Here is a 16,845-nt window from a genome sequence, read left to right as displayed (position 1 = left end):
TTTCATTAAACTACGGTAACTTAGGAACAAATAGTATGAGGCATGGGACAATTACATGTAATCTCATATTGTCTGGCCAACAGTATTAGTTAAATATGTGGATGTAAGGAAATATGAATGTGGGCACATTCAGAAAGCAGGAAGGAACTTGAGTCTGTATGTTAACAACTTTTGCAAAGAATCTGATGAATACCCTATTTGCTGCATCATTGGCAAGAGCAGAAAAAGATAGCATCATAGCATCTCAGCATTTATGTGAAAGCCCACAAGATCTTTGTCTTTCTTTTAACACTCTGATCAAATAACAGAAAAGGAACCAATAAACTGAATTACTATACAAACTAATTTGAAGAGAGTAATTGTCCCCTTTTCCACAACCCCAATTTAAAATGCTATCCTAACCCCACTAACATGAGAGCAAGCACCACTGAATTTACAGTGTGAGCAGAAATGCTTAGGACTGCACTGTTAATCTACCTCTTCCCAGAGGCACTTTGGAACTGTAGAATTCAACTAAGCAGCCTTCACGCAATCTATACTGTAACGATCACATAGTTAAAGCAAAGTTTTTAAAAATGAGACTCAGACATACTGGTGCTGTCTCCACTATTGCATCAACAGATAAAGCAACCATCAGAAAATTAATGCCTTCTCAACTTTCTCCTGAAAAAAGGCTGAAAACATCAGAGGCTGCACTAGTTTCACTCTGAATAATTTTCATTGCAATCCTGTGTACCTTTACTTCAGAACATGCCTCACTTAGCCCAGTGGGATTACTCTCCAGTAAACATATCTAAGATTAGGCGGAATACTTTCATTTTTCATTTACACCATGGGAAAAGGGCTTCAAAAGGATCTTCTTGGGCTAGAAAAATAATAATGCAGGGAACCTTGCATCTGGATCGATCTATACATTTTAATAATGGTTCCCAAATCCAGAATATAACACTTTTCAAGATGCTCCCTTGCACCAAAATCAACTGAAGTCAAAATAAACACACACAACTGTCAACTCCTAGTTTTGTCCCTCGGTTTGTTTGCTTGCTTGTTTTAATCATTATTGCCCTTACGCAGGAGCCGGGTGTCCCCGAGACTGTAAAACTGCAGAACCCAGCCTTACCCCAGAGGCAATGCTACTAAAATCAACGTAGTAGATCACCGGCGAAGCTGAACATCAGACAGACGGACATCCACTCCCACCCCTTTCCCAGCCAAAGCAGCATCCAAAGAAAAGCTCCCTTGCAGGAACAGCCGGGCAAGCGGAAGCTTGCAGACTGGGAGCCTATTGTGAAGGGGATGCAAGAGTCTCCTGCTGTGCAAAGAGGCGACCTTGTGGCTGCTGCAATTTAAACGGCGGGGGGGGGGAGAAGAGAAGCGAACAAAACTATTCCCTCTCACCCCCGGTCCCCACCAATGCGTTACTTTTTGGCAGCCCCGCTGCACTCCGGCTCCGGCTCCGGCTCCTCCATGGCTCGGGAGGCGATGGCGATGGCGGCGGCGGCGGCGGCGGCGGCAGCAGCCTCTCTCATACGTGCACCGAGGCTTGCATGGCGGCGGCGGCGGCGGCGGGAGGCCTTCTGCAGGCGAGAGAAGAGGGGCGCGGAGCCGGGTCGGCTGCACCGACGGAGGCAGCAGGAGGGCGTCACTGGCGACCCGGCTGCAGGGAGACTCGGCCGCGCAGAGCCAGCCGTGCGGCCGCCATCTTGAAAAGAGGCTCCGAGAGGAGCGAAGCCGGGAGCCTCGGTAGTACGGAGAGCGTCTAGGGACAAAGCCCGCCACAGGCGCTCTCGTTCGCTCCTGTGGTCAGAGAATGGAATGGAGCCGGGCGCCGCCACCCGGAAGGAGGAGGACGGCAGAACGTCCCACCGCCGCAGAGTCACAAGCGAGCAACGCAGCTCCGGGAGAGAAAGGGGGAGGCCGCCGGGCAGGGGGTGAAGGGAGCGGGAGGGAAGACGGAGGCAGGCCGAGCCGGGTGTCCGTGGTGAGAGGAAGGCGACTTCGTTCCGCCCGGCATCCTGCCTCCCTCGCAGGTCCAATGATTCAACCTCGCCGTGCGTAATCTTTGCAAAATGATGGCATCAGCGCCTCGTGCGCTTGGCCGCAGCATGCCTCCCGCCGGAGAGAAAGCTCCCCGCGTTATCTCACTGATAAAAGCAGGGCAATTTAAGCGCTAAAAGTGGGATTATCAGTAACTTGGAGGGGGGGGGACGGGACACACCTGTAGCGCTGCCCTGTATTGGCACAGGCTACTGATTGGGTTCTCTTGCTCTTCCCTCGCAATTCTGGCACTTAAAGTACCTGAAATAGGAGCGGGGAACCTGTGGCTCTGCAAATGTTGCAGGAATAAAAACTCTTACCGTCTCTGACTATGGGTTATGCAGGCGCCAAGACTGATGAGGGCTGGAGTCCCAACAACGTCTGGAGCGCCAAAAGTTCCCCAAGCCTGACCTAAAACATCTCTCTCCCCCCCCCCCCATATATGAAACCTTGTATTCTAACGTGAACATAAGAAGAGACCAAAGGCCCATCTGGCCGAGAATCCTGTTTATATTCATATACTACCACCCTCTCATAAAATATCAGAGCAGTGTGCAGCAATATAAAAATATTAAAAGCAGTACAAAACAATTAAAATGACTGACTTCTGTTCCCGCAGTGGCCAGAGCATATGGCAAGCTCTTCCCACTTATTATTCCTGTCAACTGGCATTGGTAGAGGCAGTACACCACTATCATGACTGGTAGCCTTATCCTCCATGAATTTGGCTAGGCCCTTTCTAAAACCATCAAAGTTGGCGGCTATCGTGGCATTTTGTGGGAGTAAATTCCACAATTTAACTATGAGCTGTGTGAAGAAGTATTTCCTGCAAGCAGTCTTCCTGACCACCTTTAGGTACCCATGGCCAGAAAAGGCACTGGTTTGCTTGAAGAAATAGCCATCAACCAAATCTAAAGAGCCTGCTGGATCAGGCCAATGATGCACCTACCGGTAGCCTACCATCCTGTTCTCACAGTGGCCAACCAAAATATTCATTCATTACATTTATATCCCACCCTTCCTACCAAAGCCCATGGTAGCTACCTGGCTCTAGGAAGCCTAAAGCTGAGTAAGCACAACAGCACTCTCATTTCATTTCACTTTTAATTTGTATACCAGCCTTCTATATTACTATACACAAGGCTGTTTACAAGCTGAAGAAACAGCCACTTATGCTCCCCATCAACTGCCTCCAACTGGAGATGGAACATGCAAACAAGCAATGTGCTTTTAGACTGGTGTTTACATCTTTGGGTTTCCTATAATACATAGGAACTGGTTAAACATACACTTAACAGTGGTGTGTGAATCAGTCTCATATGAGATCCAGAGCAAAAAAGTCTAACATCCCTCAAGCTGTTCCATCATGTTGGGTTTTATCTTTATAAAGTTTTTATCTCCTTTCACTCAAAAACAGGCTAACTTTTCTCTTAACAAGCATACAAAAAGATGGGGGGAGGGAGAGATCAAGGATGAGATTGTTTATCAACCCTGCAATTTTAAAAATCTGATAACCACAGGAAGGCCAGAAAAAATGTTTAATTCCCTTTTTTTTCCACCAAAGTTGACAGCCATCACACTAAATTCATTCATTCATTAACCCAATGATTATTACTTTTGGTTTATAATAGGCTACTGAGGCAGGGACTGGGATCTTAAAATATTTGTTACAGAACCGGAATTTTAACCTAGGCTTTATAGATCCAAATCCGCATACCATCTACCATTTCAGATTAGCATCTCTTAAGACATAATGATAAGCATAAGTGCAGGCAGGGTCTGAGAAAAAGCAACTGTGGGCATGCAGTACCCACAACAAGGAAACAGCAGGGAAAGAAGCAGCAGCTGTAATTACTGAGCTGAGTGAAGGGAAGTAGACCAGCAACTCTCCCTTGCTGAAGTGACAATAACAAGATTCAGAAATTGTATATCAGTCTTCTCCAGCCAGGTGCCCTCCCAAATGTTTTGGACTACCATTTCCATTATCCCTGACCACCAGACATACTGGCTACGGCTGATGGGAGTTGGGAATCCAAAACATCTGGAGGATATTAGTTTAAGAATGGCATCAGAAGGGACATGATGAAAGCAGAGATTGTGGTCATACCAAAACATCCTCCAATTGGAAATACTTCTTTTAGAAGAGAGGATGGGTGAAGGAAAAGAGGAAACCCCACCTATCAAACCACAGGGGAAATGGTCTGTGTCTGGAAGGATGCTGCAGACCCATCTCCTGTTGAGCTGAGTTGGGGAAAGGCTTCTGGGAAAAGAGGAAGATCCAGATGCCCTTTGCCATGAAAGGTAAGCAGCTTTCAAACCTCCACACAGGGCTCACCTGACAGTACATATGGATTATATCAGGCAGGCATGCTAGTTGAAAAAACTCTATCACCCCATCAGCACATGTGTCATGCTTCCTATCTGTCACCATGTGGCTTGTGCAGTGGGGTGTGACATGTTACTCTCTCAGAAAGAACAGTACTTAGTATAGATGAGTGAGCCAGCAGTTAACTGGAAGGCTGTGTACAATGCAACTGTATGCCAGTACAAATTCCCTCATGGAAAAAAAAAATTCTTGTTAAAGTTTTGTCATAGCAATCCAGCATACAAATCCCTTCGTGAAAAATAAGCAGTTTATGAGCACCATAGAATCATTACTGCCTTGATATATGAGACTATGTTGTTGTTTAGTCGGTAGTCATGTCCGACTCTTTGTGACCCCATGGACCAGAGCACGCCAGGCACTCCTGTCTTCCACTGCCTCCCGCAGTTTGGTCAAACTCATGTTTGTAGCTTCAAGAACACTGTCCAGCCATCTCGTCCTCTGTCGTCCCCTTCTCCTAGTGCCCTCCATCTTTCCCAACATCAGGGTCTTTTCCAGGGAGTCTTCTCATCTCATGAGGTAGCCAAAGTATTGGAGCCTCAGCTTCAGGATCTGTCCTTCCAGTGAGCACTCACTATGAGACTAGCTGCCATTAAAAAAACATTCTTTCAAGGAGTCTAGGTGAAATATATGGCACCCACCTTTCTTATTTTCACAAAAGCCCAATGGGATAGGTTGGATTGAAGGAATGTGTCTGGCCTAAGATTACTCAGTATGAGTGATGATTCAACTCCAGAACTTTATGGACTATGCCCAACATTCTAGCCACTATTAACCACATTGGCTTTCAAATAATAATCATTCCATCTCTTTAGCAAGTTCCATGGTGGCTGCATCCTTAGATAGCCAAAATGGCACCATCCCGGCCAAAGAGGGAATGCTTGAAGGAACCTCAGGGTTTGCTTTAGTATAAAAACAACTTTAAAAAAGAACCTCAGGGCAGACCCCAAAACAGCCCAATGAGGAGTGACCATATTCAGTGGCAATGCAACGCTGACAGCAGGGGGAAGAAAATGAAAACATAGGGAAGTGGTGAGTGGAATGGAATATCCTGCCAGAAAGCATGGCTGGCTGGCTGGCTGGCAGGCTGGCTGGCAGGCTGGAACCCTGAGCAGGACACACTGCAACATTTTACAGGAGACAGTCAGGAGGCACATGAGGCCACCATCTTGCTGAAGCTAAAACCAGCCTGGTTGGTGCCTGGGTGGGTGATCACCTGGGACCCACATCTATGCCACCTTGGGTTCCACAATGGAAGGGCAGGATATAAATGTTGCAGGTTCCAACTTTATATTTATTCTCTAAGTGTTTCCCTAATTCAGTGGTTGTTGATGTAGCACATTCGTTTCTGAAGCCTATTATTATCAGGCCTGCAGAGTTTCAACAGCTAGGCAAAAAAAACTTGACAGGGAAGAAGGTATTTCTGTCTCAGCACTGTCAGCTCACATTCTCTATGTCAGATCCTAGTTGACTTTGGTGCCATTAAGTCATTGCTATTCTTGGAGTATTTAAGTCATGGTATTATAAGGTCAGAAACATGCTTGGGATTCTTCCCTTCTTGCTTCTTCCAGCTAATGCATTTGTCTCCACTTCCTGTCTTGAAATGTTATTATCTATTACAGTGTATCTTTTCTTCTTATATAATGGCTATTAGTTGTGTACATTTTGCTGACAGGTAAGGTCATGTGACATTATCAGGCCCCAGACACACTCAAGACATTATGTCATAAATGCCAAAATATGTTACCAACGTCAGTGTCTATCCACCACATCACTACGTTTTTCCTTTTAATAATAATTACACAATAATAAGCTGCTGTTGGCAGCATGTGTACAATCTTGTAAAGTAGCTAAGACTGAGAGATGGTAACTGGTCCTGGATCACCTGGTGTGGCTTATGGCTGAGCAGGTGTGTCAACTTGGGTCTCCCCACTCCCAGGTCCATCATTTCACCATACTGTCTCTCAGCACAGGGTACCACCCATAGGATTAAGCTCAACTCAAAAGCAATTGCCAATTTACACAATACAAACTGAAGCTGGCCGAGGTTCTGGCTATCCTTGCTTTTAAAGCTGTATATTGAACTGACATGCTTGAATTGGCGTGTTCATATTTTCACAGCATGAATATTGCCAGCAAGCATGCATCTTACATTCACACATCATCTAATATCTATGAGACTTTCCAGTATGAAAGACCTGAGCCAGCTGTGCTTTTAAGTAATAGATAAATTACTATACAGTCGTACCCTGGTTTTCGAACAGCTTAGTTCTCAAACGTTTTGGCTCCCAAACACTGCAAACCTGGAAGTGACTGTTCCGGTTTGCAAACTATTTTTGGAAGTCAAACGTCCGTTGGGGCTTCCACGGCTTCCGATTGGCTGCAGGAGCTTCCTGCAGCCAATCAGAAGCCACACTTTTGTTTCCAAACATTTTGGAAGTCGAACAGATTCCGTTCGACTTCCAAGGTATGACCGTACTAACTCTGAACAACCTTTTCTGCTGGTGGCAGGAATCAGCAGTGTATGATGGTGGGCAGAATCTGGTGAGGACTGCCATTTTAATTAACCACAGTACCCCCAACGTAACATGGCTTCAGAGTATTGTGGGTAATTAAAATGACAGCAGCTCACAGATCCATCAATCCACTGAAGGAGGCAGGGTAAGACTAGCATTAGGTGGTGGGTTCTTATTGGAGGTTTTTAAACAGACGTTGGGTGACCATCTGCCAGGGATTATTTAGTCATGATTCCTGCATTGCAAGGGATGGAATAGACGAGCCTTGGGGTCCCTTCCAACTCTCCAATTCTAAGCTTCTCTAGTCATTTTGTCAACATGTCAGAAAGGCTGGCAAATTTCTGCACAGCAGGGATGTTCTTAAAAGTTCAGGAGCAAGGGCAGCTTTTTCTCTCTTTTTTTAAAGGCTGGTACAAACAGTTCTTGCTGAAAACTGCAGAGTCTGCTAAGACAGTGAAAAGACTTCACCAGAACAGTCTATCATACATTGGAAGCCATTGGCTTGATGAATTAAATAACACATTGGTTACAGGAATTGGGGATCTTCTAATATTTGTTTCTCTATCTTTCCTCTCAGAAGCTCGTGATGGCATTTATTTCATCTGGAGCATCTCCATCCCCATCATTCTGCCCGAACATTGAGGTCCAGTGCTGAGGGCCTTCTGGCGGTTCCCTCGCTGCGAGAAGCCAAGTTACAGGGAACCAGGCAGAGGGCCTTCTCGGTAGTGGCACCTCGCCCTGTGGAACGCCCTCCCACCAGATGTCAAAGAGAAAAACAACTACCAGACTTTAGAAGACATCTAAAGGCAGCCCTGTTTAGGGAAGTTTTTAATGTTTCATAGATTATTGTATTTTAATATCCTCCTGGAAGCCATCCAGAGTGGCTGGGGAAACCCGGCCAGATGGGTGGGGCATAAATAAAAAATTATTATTATTATTATCTGCACAACAACGCTGTGAAGTGAGTTAGGTTGTGAAATAATGACTGGCCCATGGCCACCCAATAAACTTCATGGCTGAAAGTGGATTTGACTTTTGGTCTGTCTGTCTGTCCATCTTTCTTTAACAGTTTCCATTTCTAGTCTGACACACTAACTACTACACACACCATTGATTTCTAATTAATTCAGCTGTGTAAAACAGTAACAGGGAAGCCTGTGCTTAATACATAATTCAATTTAGCTGGAATAACTAATACAGTATGTGAATGTAATCAGCTGATAGCTCAAGTGATTATTATTTCCCAGGTTCCAGCTCTTCACAATGAAACCCCCAAATGACCGATAGCATTAATAAAACTCTTTGCAAACAACGTTGTTGTTGTTGTTGTTGTTGTTGTTGTTGTTGTTGTTGTTGTTTAAAAAAGAAAAATAAAAGCAAATCCAATGGGCAGAATCAACAACAACTTATTTTAAAAAGCAGCTGTTACAACTGGTAATACAAAACAAATACACATTTCTGGAAATGCGATCATCACCTGCCTGGAATCAGAAGGAAATGGGAGATTTGAGCAGAGAAATATGATTTTCTATCTCTGTTTTAAGAGGGTTAGGGTGACACTACTATGTGGCTGGTTAAAACAAGGTTTTTGACATGATCATAGTGCTATTACAAGCTGTCCTTTCAGGACACTGATCTTCCTAATGCTGTGACACATCTCAAGGCACCAGGGGAGAAATTCAGAAGCTGAACCAGAGTGTGCTGAGCTGCAATCTTAACCTGAATTACAGCATGCAAGAGACTGGTCACTGCACCATAAACTAGAGCTCAAGACTTCACCACGCAACCACTAACATCAAACGAGTCACGGGACCTGAGACTTTTGTAATGTAATCTTGCCACACCTAAGACAATGTGTAGAGAGGGCCATATCTGTATCCAGGTGCTTTCTTATGGACTGTTTCCACCTCTTCTCTGTAACACCTTGCTCCAATTACAGCATATTCCTTCTCAATATGGGGGTTCGAGATGAATCTTTTCATTGGCTAAGAAACAATGGATGATAAGGCTGCGGGGCTGTATGATATAACCCCATCCTCCTGCTGTCAACACACACATCAAACCCACCCCTGCCATCCATGCATTCAGTGCTATGCCCATGCCCATATCTGGTGTTTTTCCATTAAAGGTGGGATTGGACCACAATTCCACCTCACATCAAAGTGCAACTACACCAGCACAAAATAAAAGTAGGTCCCTTCTTGCATTTGCCAAATGTGCTGGTGTATGTATCATGGCTAGCAAGTGTGACTGCTTCTTCCTCCCCTGCTCACTGCACAGGAGTTTATGAAGGCTTTCCTTGCCAGTGGTGAGCCTTTGGTGGCACATCCAATGCCTAGCAAGGAAGCTTTCCAGATGTGGCAAACAGTGTGTGCCAGCCTTGGAAAGGGCCTTTTCAGTTATGGTGCCTCACCGCAGGAATGCTCTGCCCAGTCTGGATTTTGGAGCCGTCACTGTTCAATGCCAGACAAAGACCAATCAGTTCTTCCAGCTTTTGGGGGATCATTTAAAGCCATGGGATCTACCAGATCGCCTCCCAGAGGACACACACAGAGAGACCCATTCTTAGAGAGTGTGGCATGATGTTGGATCGTACCTATGTAAGGTTATTATTACCTTATTAACTATCTTCCAAACAACTGTCTCAAGGCATTTTTTTACATAAGACAACTTAAAAACAGCTGAAAACACAAAAACAATGAACACATTTAAAACAAGAGTAAAACCCTAAAAAGTTGGCATTCATTGTAAAGACCCATTTATCCAGCAGGGAAAGCCTGTCACAACTGTTTCTGGAAAGCACAGGTATTGTGTGTCTGTCCTATCTAGAGATGTAAAATTTCTGGAAATTTTGAAGCTCGGAATAAAACCCGGGTTTTTTTCCAGTTTTTTCAGGGGGAAATGAAAATTTTCGGAAAAATTGAAAAAAATGCTACATTAGCACTTCTTTTTTCTTTTCCAGATTGAAAGCCATTCTGTTACTTTATAAACATAAAATATAACTATGGGCAATTTTAATTAAATAATTAATAAAATTATCACAACTAGCATATTAAAAATATAGTGTATCCAAACAGGAACAGAAATTTAACTTGTCATTCATCACTGTTTGCTATGCAACATGCTTACACCACCTCCCATGTTTTGCCCATGAGACCTTATGTATTTCCTCACACTGATGTGTGTGGTCTGTTAACCACTTTAGCTACTACTATATGCTTAAATTAGTTTATTTCACTTTTTAAAGACTGTTTTACAGCATTTAATGTTTAAAATATTTTCATTTTTTTTCTTTCATAACACTTCTCCGATTGCCACGACAGCACATATACTACTGCATATGGACTACTGCAATGCGCTCTACATGGGGCTACCTTTGAAGGTGACCCGGAAACTGCAATTAATCCAGAATGCGGCAGCTAGACTAGTGACTGGGAGTGGCCGCCGAGACCATATAACACCAGTTCTGAAAGATCTTCATTGGCTCCCAGTACGTTTCTGAGCACAATTCAAAGTGTTGGTACTGACCTTTAAAGCCCTAAACGGCCTCGGTCCTGTATACCTGAAGGAGCGTCTCCACCCCCACCATTCAGCCTGGACACTGAGATCCAGCACCGAGGGCCTTCTGGCGGTTCCCTCATTGCGAGAAGTGAGGTTACAGGGAACCAGACAGAGGGCCTTCTCGGTAGTGGCACCCGCCCTGTGGAACGCCCTCCCAGCAGATGTCAAGGCAATAAGTAACTATTCTACTTTCAGAAGACAGCTGAAGGCGGCCCTTTTTAGGGAAGTTTTTAATGTTTGATGCTGCACTGTTTTTAATATTCGGTTGGAAGCAGCCCAGAGTGGCTGGGAAAACCCAGCCAGATGGGTGGGGTATAAATATTATTATTATTATTATTATTATTATTATTATTATTATTATTATTATAATATACTTTCAGGCCCTTTTTGTTGCTCTATATTTTCTTCCAGTGCTTTGAGGCCTAGTGAAGAGAAACAGAACCTATGCATACCACACACATGCAAAAACAAAACTGAAACCTTTTTCTTTTCTGGTGACAACAGCACCTCCTAAAGCAGGGTCCCCAGACTACGGCCCGCGGGCCACATGCGGTCCAATTGGCCTACAAATCCGGCCCGTGACGACCCCTACCGCCCGCTGCCGCCGCCCGCACTTACGGCACGCGGCGCGGCGGCACACTTCCAGATCGGGAAAAAAAACGCCAAAAATCGTTTCTGCGCATGCGTATGGGCCTCTCCCGACCCACAAGAGGTCATTTCCGGTGCACTTCCAGGTCAGGGGAGGCCCATACGCATAAACCATTTTTGGTGATTTTTTCTGACCTGGAAGCGTGCCACCGCGCTAGTAAGTGCGTGTGCGCATGCGCACAGGCGCGCACTCCCCTGCTCTCCGGCCTGCCGCGCGATCGGCCCGGCGGGCACTGGCCCAAAGGCGAGTAAGTCTGGGGACCCCTGTCCTAAAGGAAGAAATGTATCTTGTTCTTGCATTGGAGAGTTCAGTTTGTAACCTAGGACTTCCTTCTCCTCACAGAAATTAGACTAATCTGATACCATACATATTTTTAAAAAATGATTTATAAAATATTTGAACCCTTTATCTTAAAATATTTTATTCATCATGTTAAAATAAAACATTCCATAATCTATTTTTTATTTTTCCAATTTTTCGGAAAAAAAAACAAAAAAGGCTTTAGGAAAAAAGCGGGGGGGGGAACGGTTTCCCCCCGAATTTTTCCAGTTTTTTCCCCCGAACCTTCACATCTCTAGTCCTATCTTGGCAGGAAGGCTATTCCACAGAACAAGGGCAGCCCCACTAAAAGCCCTGCTCCAAGTTACTACAGAGCGGAAGGTTGCAAAAAGGTCTGCAGCCAGTTCCACCCCAATACCTGAGAGATCCAAGAGGAGGCTTCCAGTGACATGCTGGGAGAGGGTGTAGACTCACAAGATATGTCTGCCATTACCACCAAACTCTAGAAGTGTCAGAATCAAAATGACTCTCCTGGGGATTCTCCAGTCACTTTAGTTTAGCAGTTGTGCATAAGGTAAGATATTCTTCCAATGGACAAAGGACTGCTGACAAACTGGTCTATCAAAGGTATTAGACATGACCGGTCACAAACCTGTGTCCCAAAGTTACATAACCGTATCTTGCCTGCGTGAGGTCATGAAGCTATTTATCATCCAACTCCCTAATTAGGTCCTTTAAACTTGAGTCAGTCTAAGTTTAGACACTGTAACCTTTTGATCAGCTTCTTCATGGGAAGCTATTCAAATGTAAAATCTGAACTGTAGGAGAAAGTGTAGCAATTAAGATGTATTTTTGTATTGTTTCCTGAAACCCTCCTCATACATACATAAATGAAGCAGAATCTTTGAATACACAACTGCATTTACATCCCACCCTACCTCAAAGGAAATGTGAACTTCCATGAACTTTATTATTCACAAAGACTGCAGTGCTGCTCACAAGTTAGGCTATTTTAATTGCACTGACTTCAGTAAGCGCGACGTAAGTAGCCTTACTGTATTACGATTGCAACCAAAGGAATTTTAACTTTGCTGCACGAAGCATACGCAGCATTTTCCTAGACACCAAGTAATTCCCTCTGAGATTCAGCTTGTGGGTGTGTGCATGTGGGTGGGTATTGAAGTGGATATACTCTGCCATAAATTCATTCATTTACAGTGGTACCTCGGGTGAAGAACGTAATTTGTTCTGGAGGCCCGTTCTTAACCTGAAACTGTTACCTTAGCTAATGGGGGCGCTCACTGTTGCCGTGCCACCGCACGATTTCTGTTCTCATCCTGAAGCAAAGTTCTTAACCCGAGGTACTATTTCTGGGTTAGTGGAGTCTGTAACCTGAAGCGTCTGTAGCCTGAAGCGTCTGTAACCCAAGGTACCACTGTATTTATTTCTGGTAAGCATATTTAACCTTGTAGGCTTGTATATCACTTGAACATTTATCTTTTTGATAGCTGTATAATGAACATATTATAGCATCCTATATAATAATGTCCATGTTGTCCCTGCGTCCAGATGTCCCGTGTGTCCCTGGGGTACTGCGCATGTCCCCCAGAGACACAGGGATTGGACGGAGGGACAACCAGGGACACAGGGATTGGACCCGTGCTCTCGGGACACAGGGAACAGCCAACTGCCGCTCCGCCAACCGCCGCTCCGAAGCCCAGTCTCATGCTGGAGGTGCGCGGTGAGGCGGCGGGGGAGAGAAGCGCTCCCCCCCCCGGCAGCCTTGCCGCACACCTCCGGCATGGGACGGCGCTTCCTCGGGGAACCCGAGGAAGCCGAAGCGGCAGCGGGCGCGGAGGGAGGCCCGCTTTGGCTTGGCAGCGGCGGGAAGAAGGGGAGGAATTCCTCCCCTTTTTCCCGCCACCGCCAAGCCAGTCCCGGAGCCGAATTGCGGCGCGGCGGGGTTTTTCGCTGTTTGCCTCCCCCAGGGGAAGGCAAACGGCGAAAACCCCCCGCTGCGGACTGGCTTGGCGGTGGCGGGAACATCCCGCCACCGCCAAGCCAGTCCCGGAGCCGAATTGCGACGCGGCGGGGTTTTTCGCTGTTTGCCTCCCCCAGGGGAAGGCAAACGGCGAAAAGCCCCCGCTGCGGACTGGCTTGGCGGTGGCGGGAACATCCCGCCACCGCCAAGCCAGTCCCGGAGCCGAATTGCGGCGCGGCGGGGTTTTTCGCTGTTTGCCTCCCCCAGGGGAAGGCAAACGGCGAAAACCCCTCGCTGCGGACTGGCTTGGCGGTGGCGGGAAGACCCGCCACCGCCAAGCCAGTCCCGGAGCCGATTTGCGGCGCGGCGGGGTTTTTCGCCGTTTGCCTCCCCCAGGGGAAGGCAAACGGCGAAAAACCCCCACTGCGGACTGGCTTGGCGGTGGCGGGAAGACCCGCCACCGCCAAGCCAGTCCCGGAGCCGATTTGCGGCGCGGCGGGGTTTTTCGCCGTTTGCCTCCCCCTCAGGGGAAGGCAAACGGCGAAAAGCCCCCGCTGCGAACTGGCTTGGTGGTGGCGGGAAGACCCGCCACCGCCAAGCCAGTCCCGGCAGGCCGCTTCCTCTAGCGCCCGTTTTTAAACGGGCTAAAATCCACTAGTTTATTAATTATTCTTTTATTGCATTAATATTGATACCAGCACATTGTATTTGACTGTCAAAAAGGAAAACACTACAGGCATTTTCCCCTCCCCCGCTTATGCATGTTCTACTTGCATGCAACCAATACGCACTGTGCCAGGAAATAAATAATCAAATAGATTCAAAACAAGAAATGGCAGGAGAGAGATGGAGAGTCCTTGTAGCTCAAAAGGGGACCCTCCCCGGAGCCCAAAGAGGACTTCAGTGAGGGCGGAGGAGGTCCCAAAGAGACCAGAGATGCAGTGGGGCTTTGTTTAGGCTGCTCAGCTTCCCCGCCTAGCAGCTGATGTCCAGGGTAGCGCAGCAGAAACAGCTGCTTTCCTAGCCCCTCTTCAGCCTCCAGCCGGCCCCAGAGCTTTGACTGTAGTTGAAGGGAGAGTTGTGTGGAGAGAGAACTGGAAAGATCTATAGGCTTTTTAGATTGTATACACTGTATACAATTTCACTTATGGCAGGGGGCCTGGAACATAACCCCCACATAAATGGGATATTCTTGCCAGCCAGCCCTTAATTCTGCCACATCTGCAGTAATAAAGAAGAGTGTGTCTCTGAGCTTAGGCAGAACAACTTTCCCTTGTATTAGAATGGCTATAGCCATGTCACCCATCCAGGGTTAAGAAGCAGGATCTTCAGGTCAGATGTACGGTAAATTTGAGTCAGGTCGAAGGATCAGCACCTCTTTTTAACTACTGAAATATACAGTGGGCCAAATATCCCCTTCCTTCTCCAGAATTCTGGCTCTCGGTCAGCACTTCCCAAGCTTCAGGCAGCTGGCACACTTATTTTCTGAATTAAAATCAGAGACGCACTTAACATACTCTAAAAATAAATGGTCCATACTGAAGAGCGAGACTTACCTGCTCTCAGAGGAGCCAAAGTATTAAGGGAGTTGCCAAAGCTCAGTGGCAGGGAAGGTCTCCCATTCCATCCCTGGCATCTCCAGTTAAAACGTAGCAAAAAGGGGATGGGAAAGACTCTTGCCGGTCAGACTACATTATACTGAGCTAAGTAGTCAAATACTCAGCCCTGGTATAAAACAGATTCCTATCTTCCTAACACCTGCACTTTTGCATGAGTCACTGATCTGGGCATGCCTCCTGCCTGGAAAGGGGCAAGTCCAAAACAGTGATTCATGCAGACATATAAGAAGCAGTCTCCTCTTGACAAAAGCAACACAGGTAATACTACTGCTGGTAAAACTTTAGGAGTGACTGAATGATCCAGCCACACTCAGTGTCACCCCTCACCCCATAATTCTACTTCGTTACATGTCCACCACATTAAGGAAAACAGGAGGGAGAATATCTGCAAATCACCTAGAAGGCAACTCTTGAATATGGATTAATGGCTTGAGCTACTTGAAAGAAGCCCATTTGCTCCCCACTTTTATGTTGAAGACCTGCCCCTACTTTTGTTTCCAAGAAGAACCAGATCACCCAGGTGGGTCTTCTGTGGTCATTGGGGAATGAAAACCAAGCTGCTTCATTTAGTGAAGAACTGCTGCTCAGTGGCAGAGCACCTGATCTGGATGCAAGAGGACCCAGGCTCAATCTCAGGCATCTCCAGGTAGGCTAATTGGTAAAGACCCCTCTGAAAGTCACTGTCAATCAGTGCAGACAATACTGAGCTAAACGAACCAGTGGTCTGGCTCAGTAAAAGAGAGCATCTTATGGTTCATGACTTTGGGTGGGAGAAGAACCATTGCTCCCAGACAATGGCTTTGAGTTTGAAGGACAACTGATATTGTCTATCGCAATAGCTCCACAGCAGATTAGTGCCTCTCTGCTGCGGAGAGTGCCAGGAGACCTAATTTCACTGCGTGGGCTGAAAAAGACTAGTTGCAGCCAGTACTACAAACTAGCTCAAAAACTTGGCAAAAAGCATGAATGTAATAGGTTGCTAAAAATATACACGCTTTGCTGATCCAGATACATGCTTTACATGCCAAGTAGATGATGAATCCAGTTCCCCAAACCCCTTGATGTAAACAAAAATGTCCACTTTTCCATTAAATAACACTCTGTTCTCAAGGTTCATATTTTGGTCATTTTTATACAAGGAAAAGATACACACAGTTGCGGGAAGCAGCTTTCGTGGTAGAAAAAAGGGGACCGCATCCCACTTTTCCCATGCTTAATTTAGCAGCCAAGCCCCACATATTAAGATAATTAAAGTAGCTCAAGGGAACCAAGCCCTGGAAGAAACCTATTTTAAAATCAACACCAGGAAGCAGTAGAATTCATGAAATAGAAAGGGAGGAAAGTCCTCTGGGCACAAGCAAAGTGCAAGATAATTTCAGTGAAATCTCATCAGGGCTTAGAACTGGAATTTGTTTTCAGAACCATGGACCTACTCAGGAATATATGCAGAAGGATTAATGCCTCTGGGCATGTTCCAGGTGCTTTCTCAGCAGGTTCAAGGAAAATGCTTTAGGAACACACAGGGACAAGAACAGCTATTTGGATTTGAACCAAGTCAGCAGAGAGAGAGAGAGAAAGATACCCAAATTAAAGTACAGCACTGCTTTTACTTTGAAATCGCATATGTGGCTTGCAGAGGTCTTGCCAAATTAGAATGTTGTACAAATAATATACGTACATGAAGCCAATATTTTATTCTATTTATGTTATGCATGCTTCATTTCCCAGGATATTCCACTGGAAAGGTTTTTAAAGGAAGTGGGATTTCAAGTCACCTATGTAGCATGAGAACTAAATTCTACTGATCTTACTCCCAAGGA

General features: G+C 45.9%; 1 protein-coding gene across 7 annotated transcripts in view; it reads right to left on the bottom strand.

The window, feature by feature from the left end:
* MAP3K4 (mitogen-activated protein kinase kinase kinase 4) overlaps positions 1-16,845 on the bottom strand; it is an 86,322-nt gene that overhangs the window by 65,169 nt on the left and 4,308 nt on the right. For 2 of the 7 annotated variants that reach the window (XM_035108600.2, XM_035108601.2), the window contains exon 1: positions 1,423-1,620. The exons of 1 other annotated variant lie outside the window; for it this stretch is intronic. In XM_035108600.2, the coding sequence (XP_034964491.2) occupies positions 1,423-1,529 (107 nt within the window). In that variant the 5' untranslated portion in view covers positions 1,530-1,620. Of the gene's footprint in view, positions 1-1,411; positions 1,785-16,845 lie in introns of those variants that run through there. 4 more of the 7 variants (XM_035108603.2, XM_035108604.2, XM_060272798.1 and 1 more) reach the window with 3 other exon arrangements.

Source organism: Zootoca vivipara, chromosome 3, assembly GCF_963506605.1.
Source record: "Zootoca vivipara chromosome 3, rZooViv1.1, whole genome shotgun sequence".
NCBI lineage: Eukaryota > Metazoa > Chordata > Lepidosauria > Squamata > Lacertidae > Zootoca > Zootoca vivipara.
Note: the sequence above shows the minus strand (reverse complement) of the source record. Positions and strands in the feature narration are given on the sequence as shown.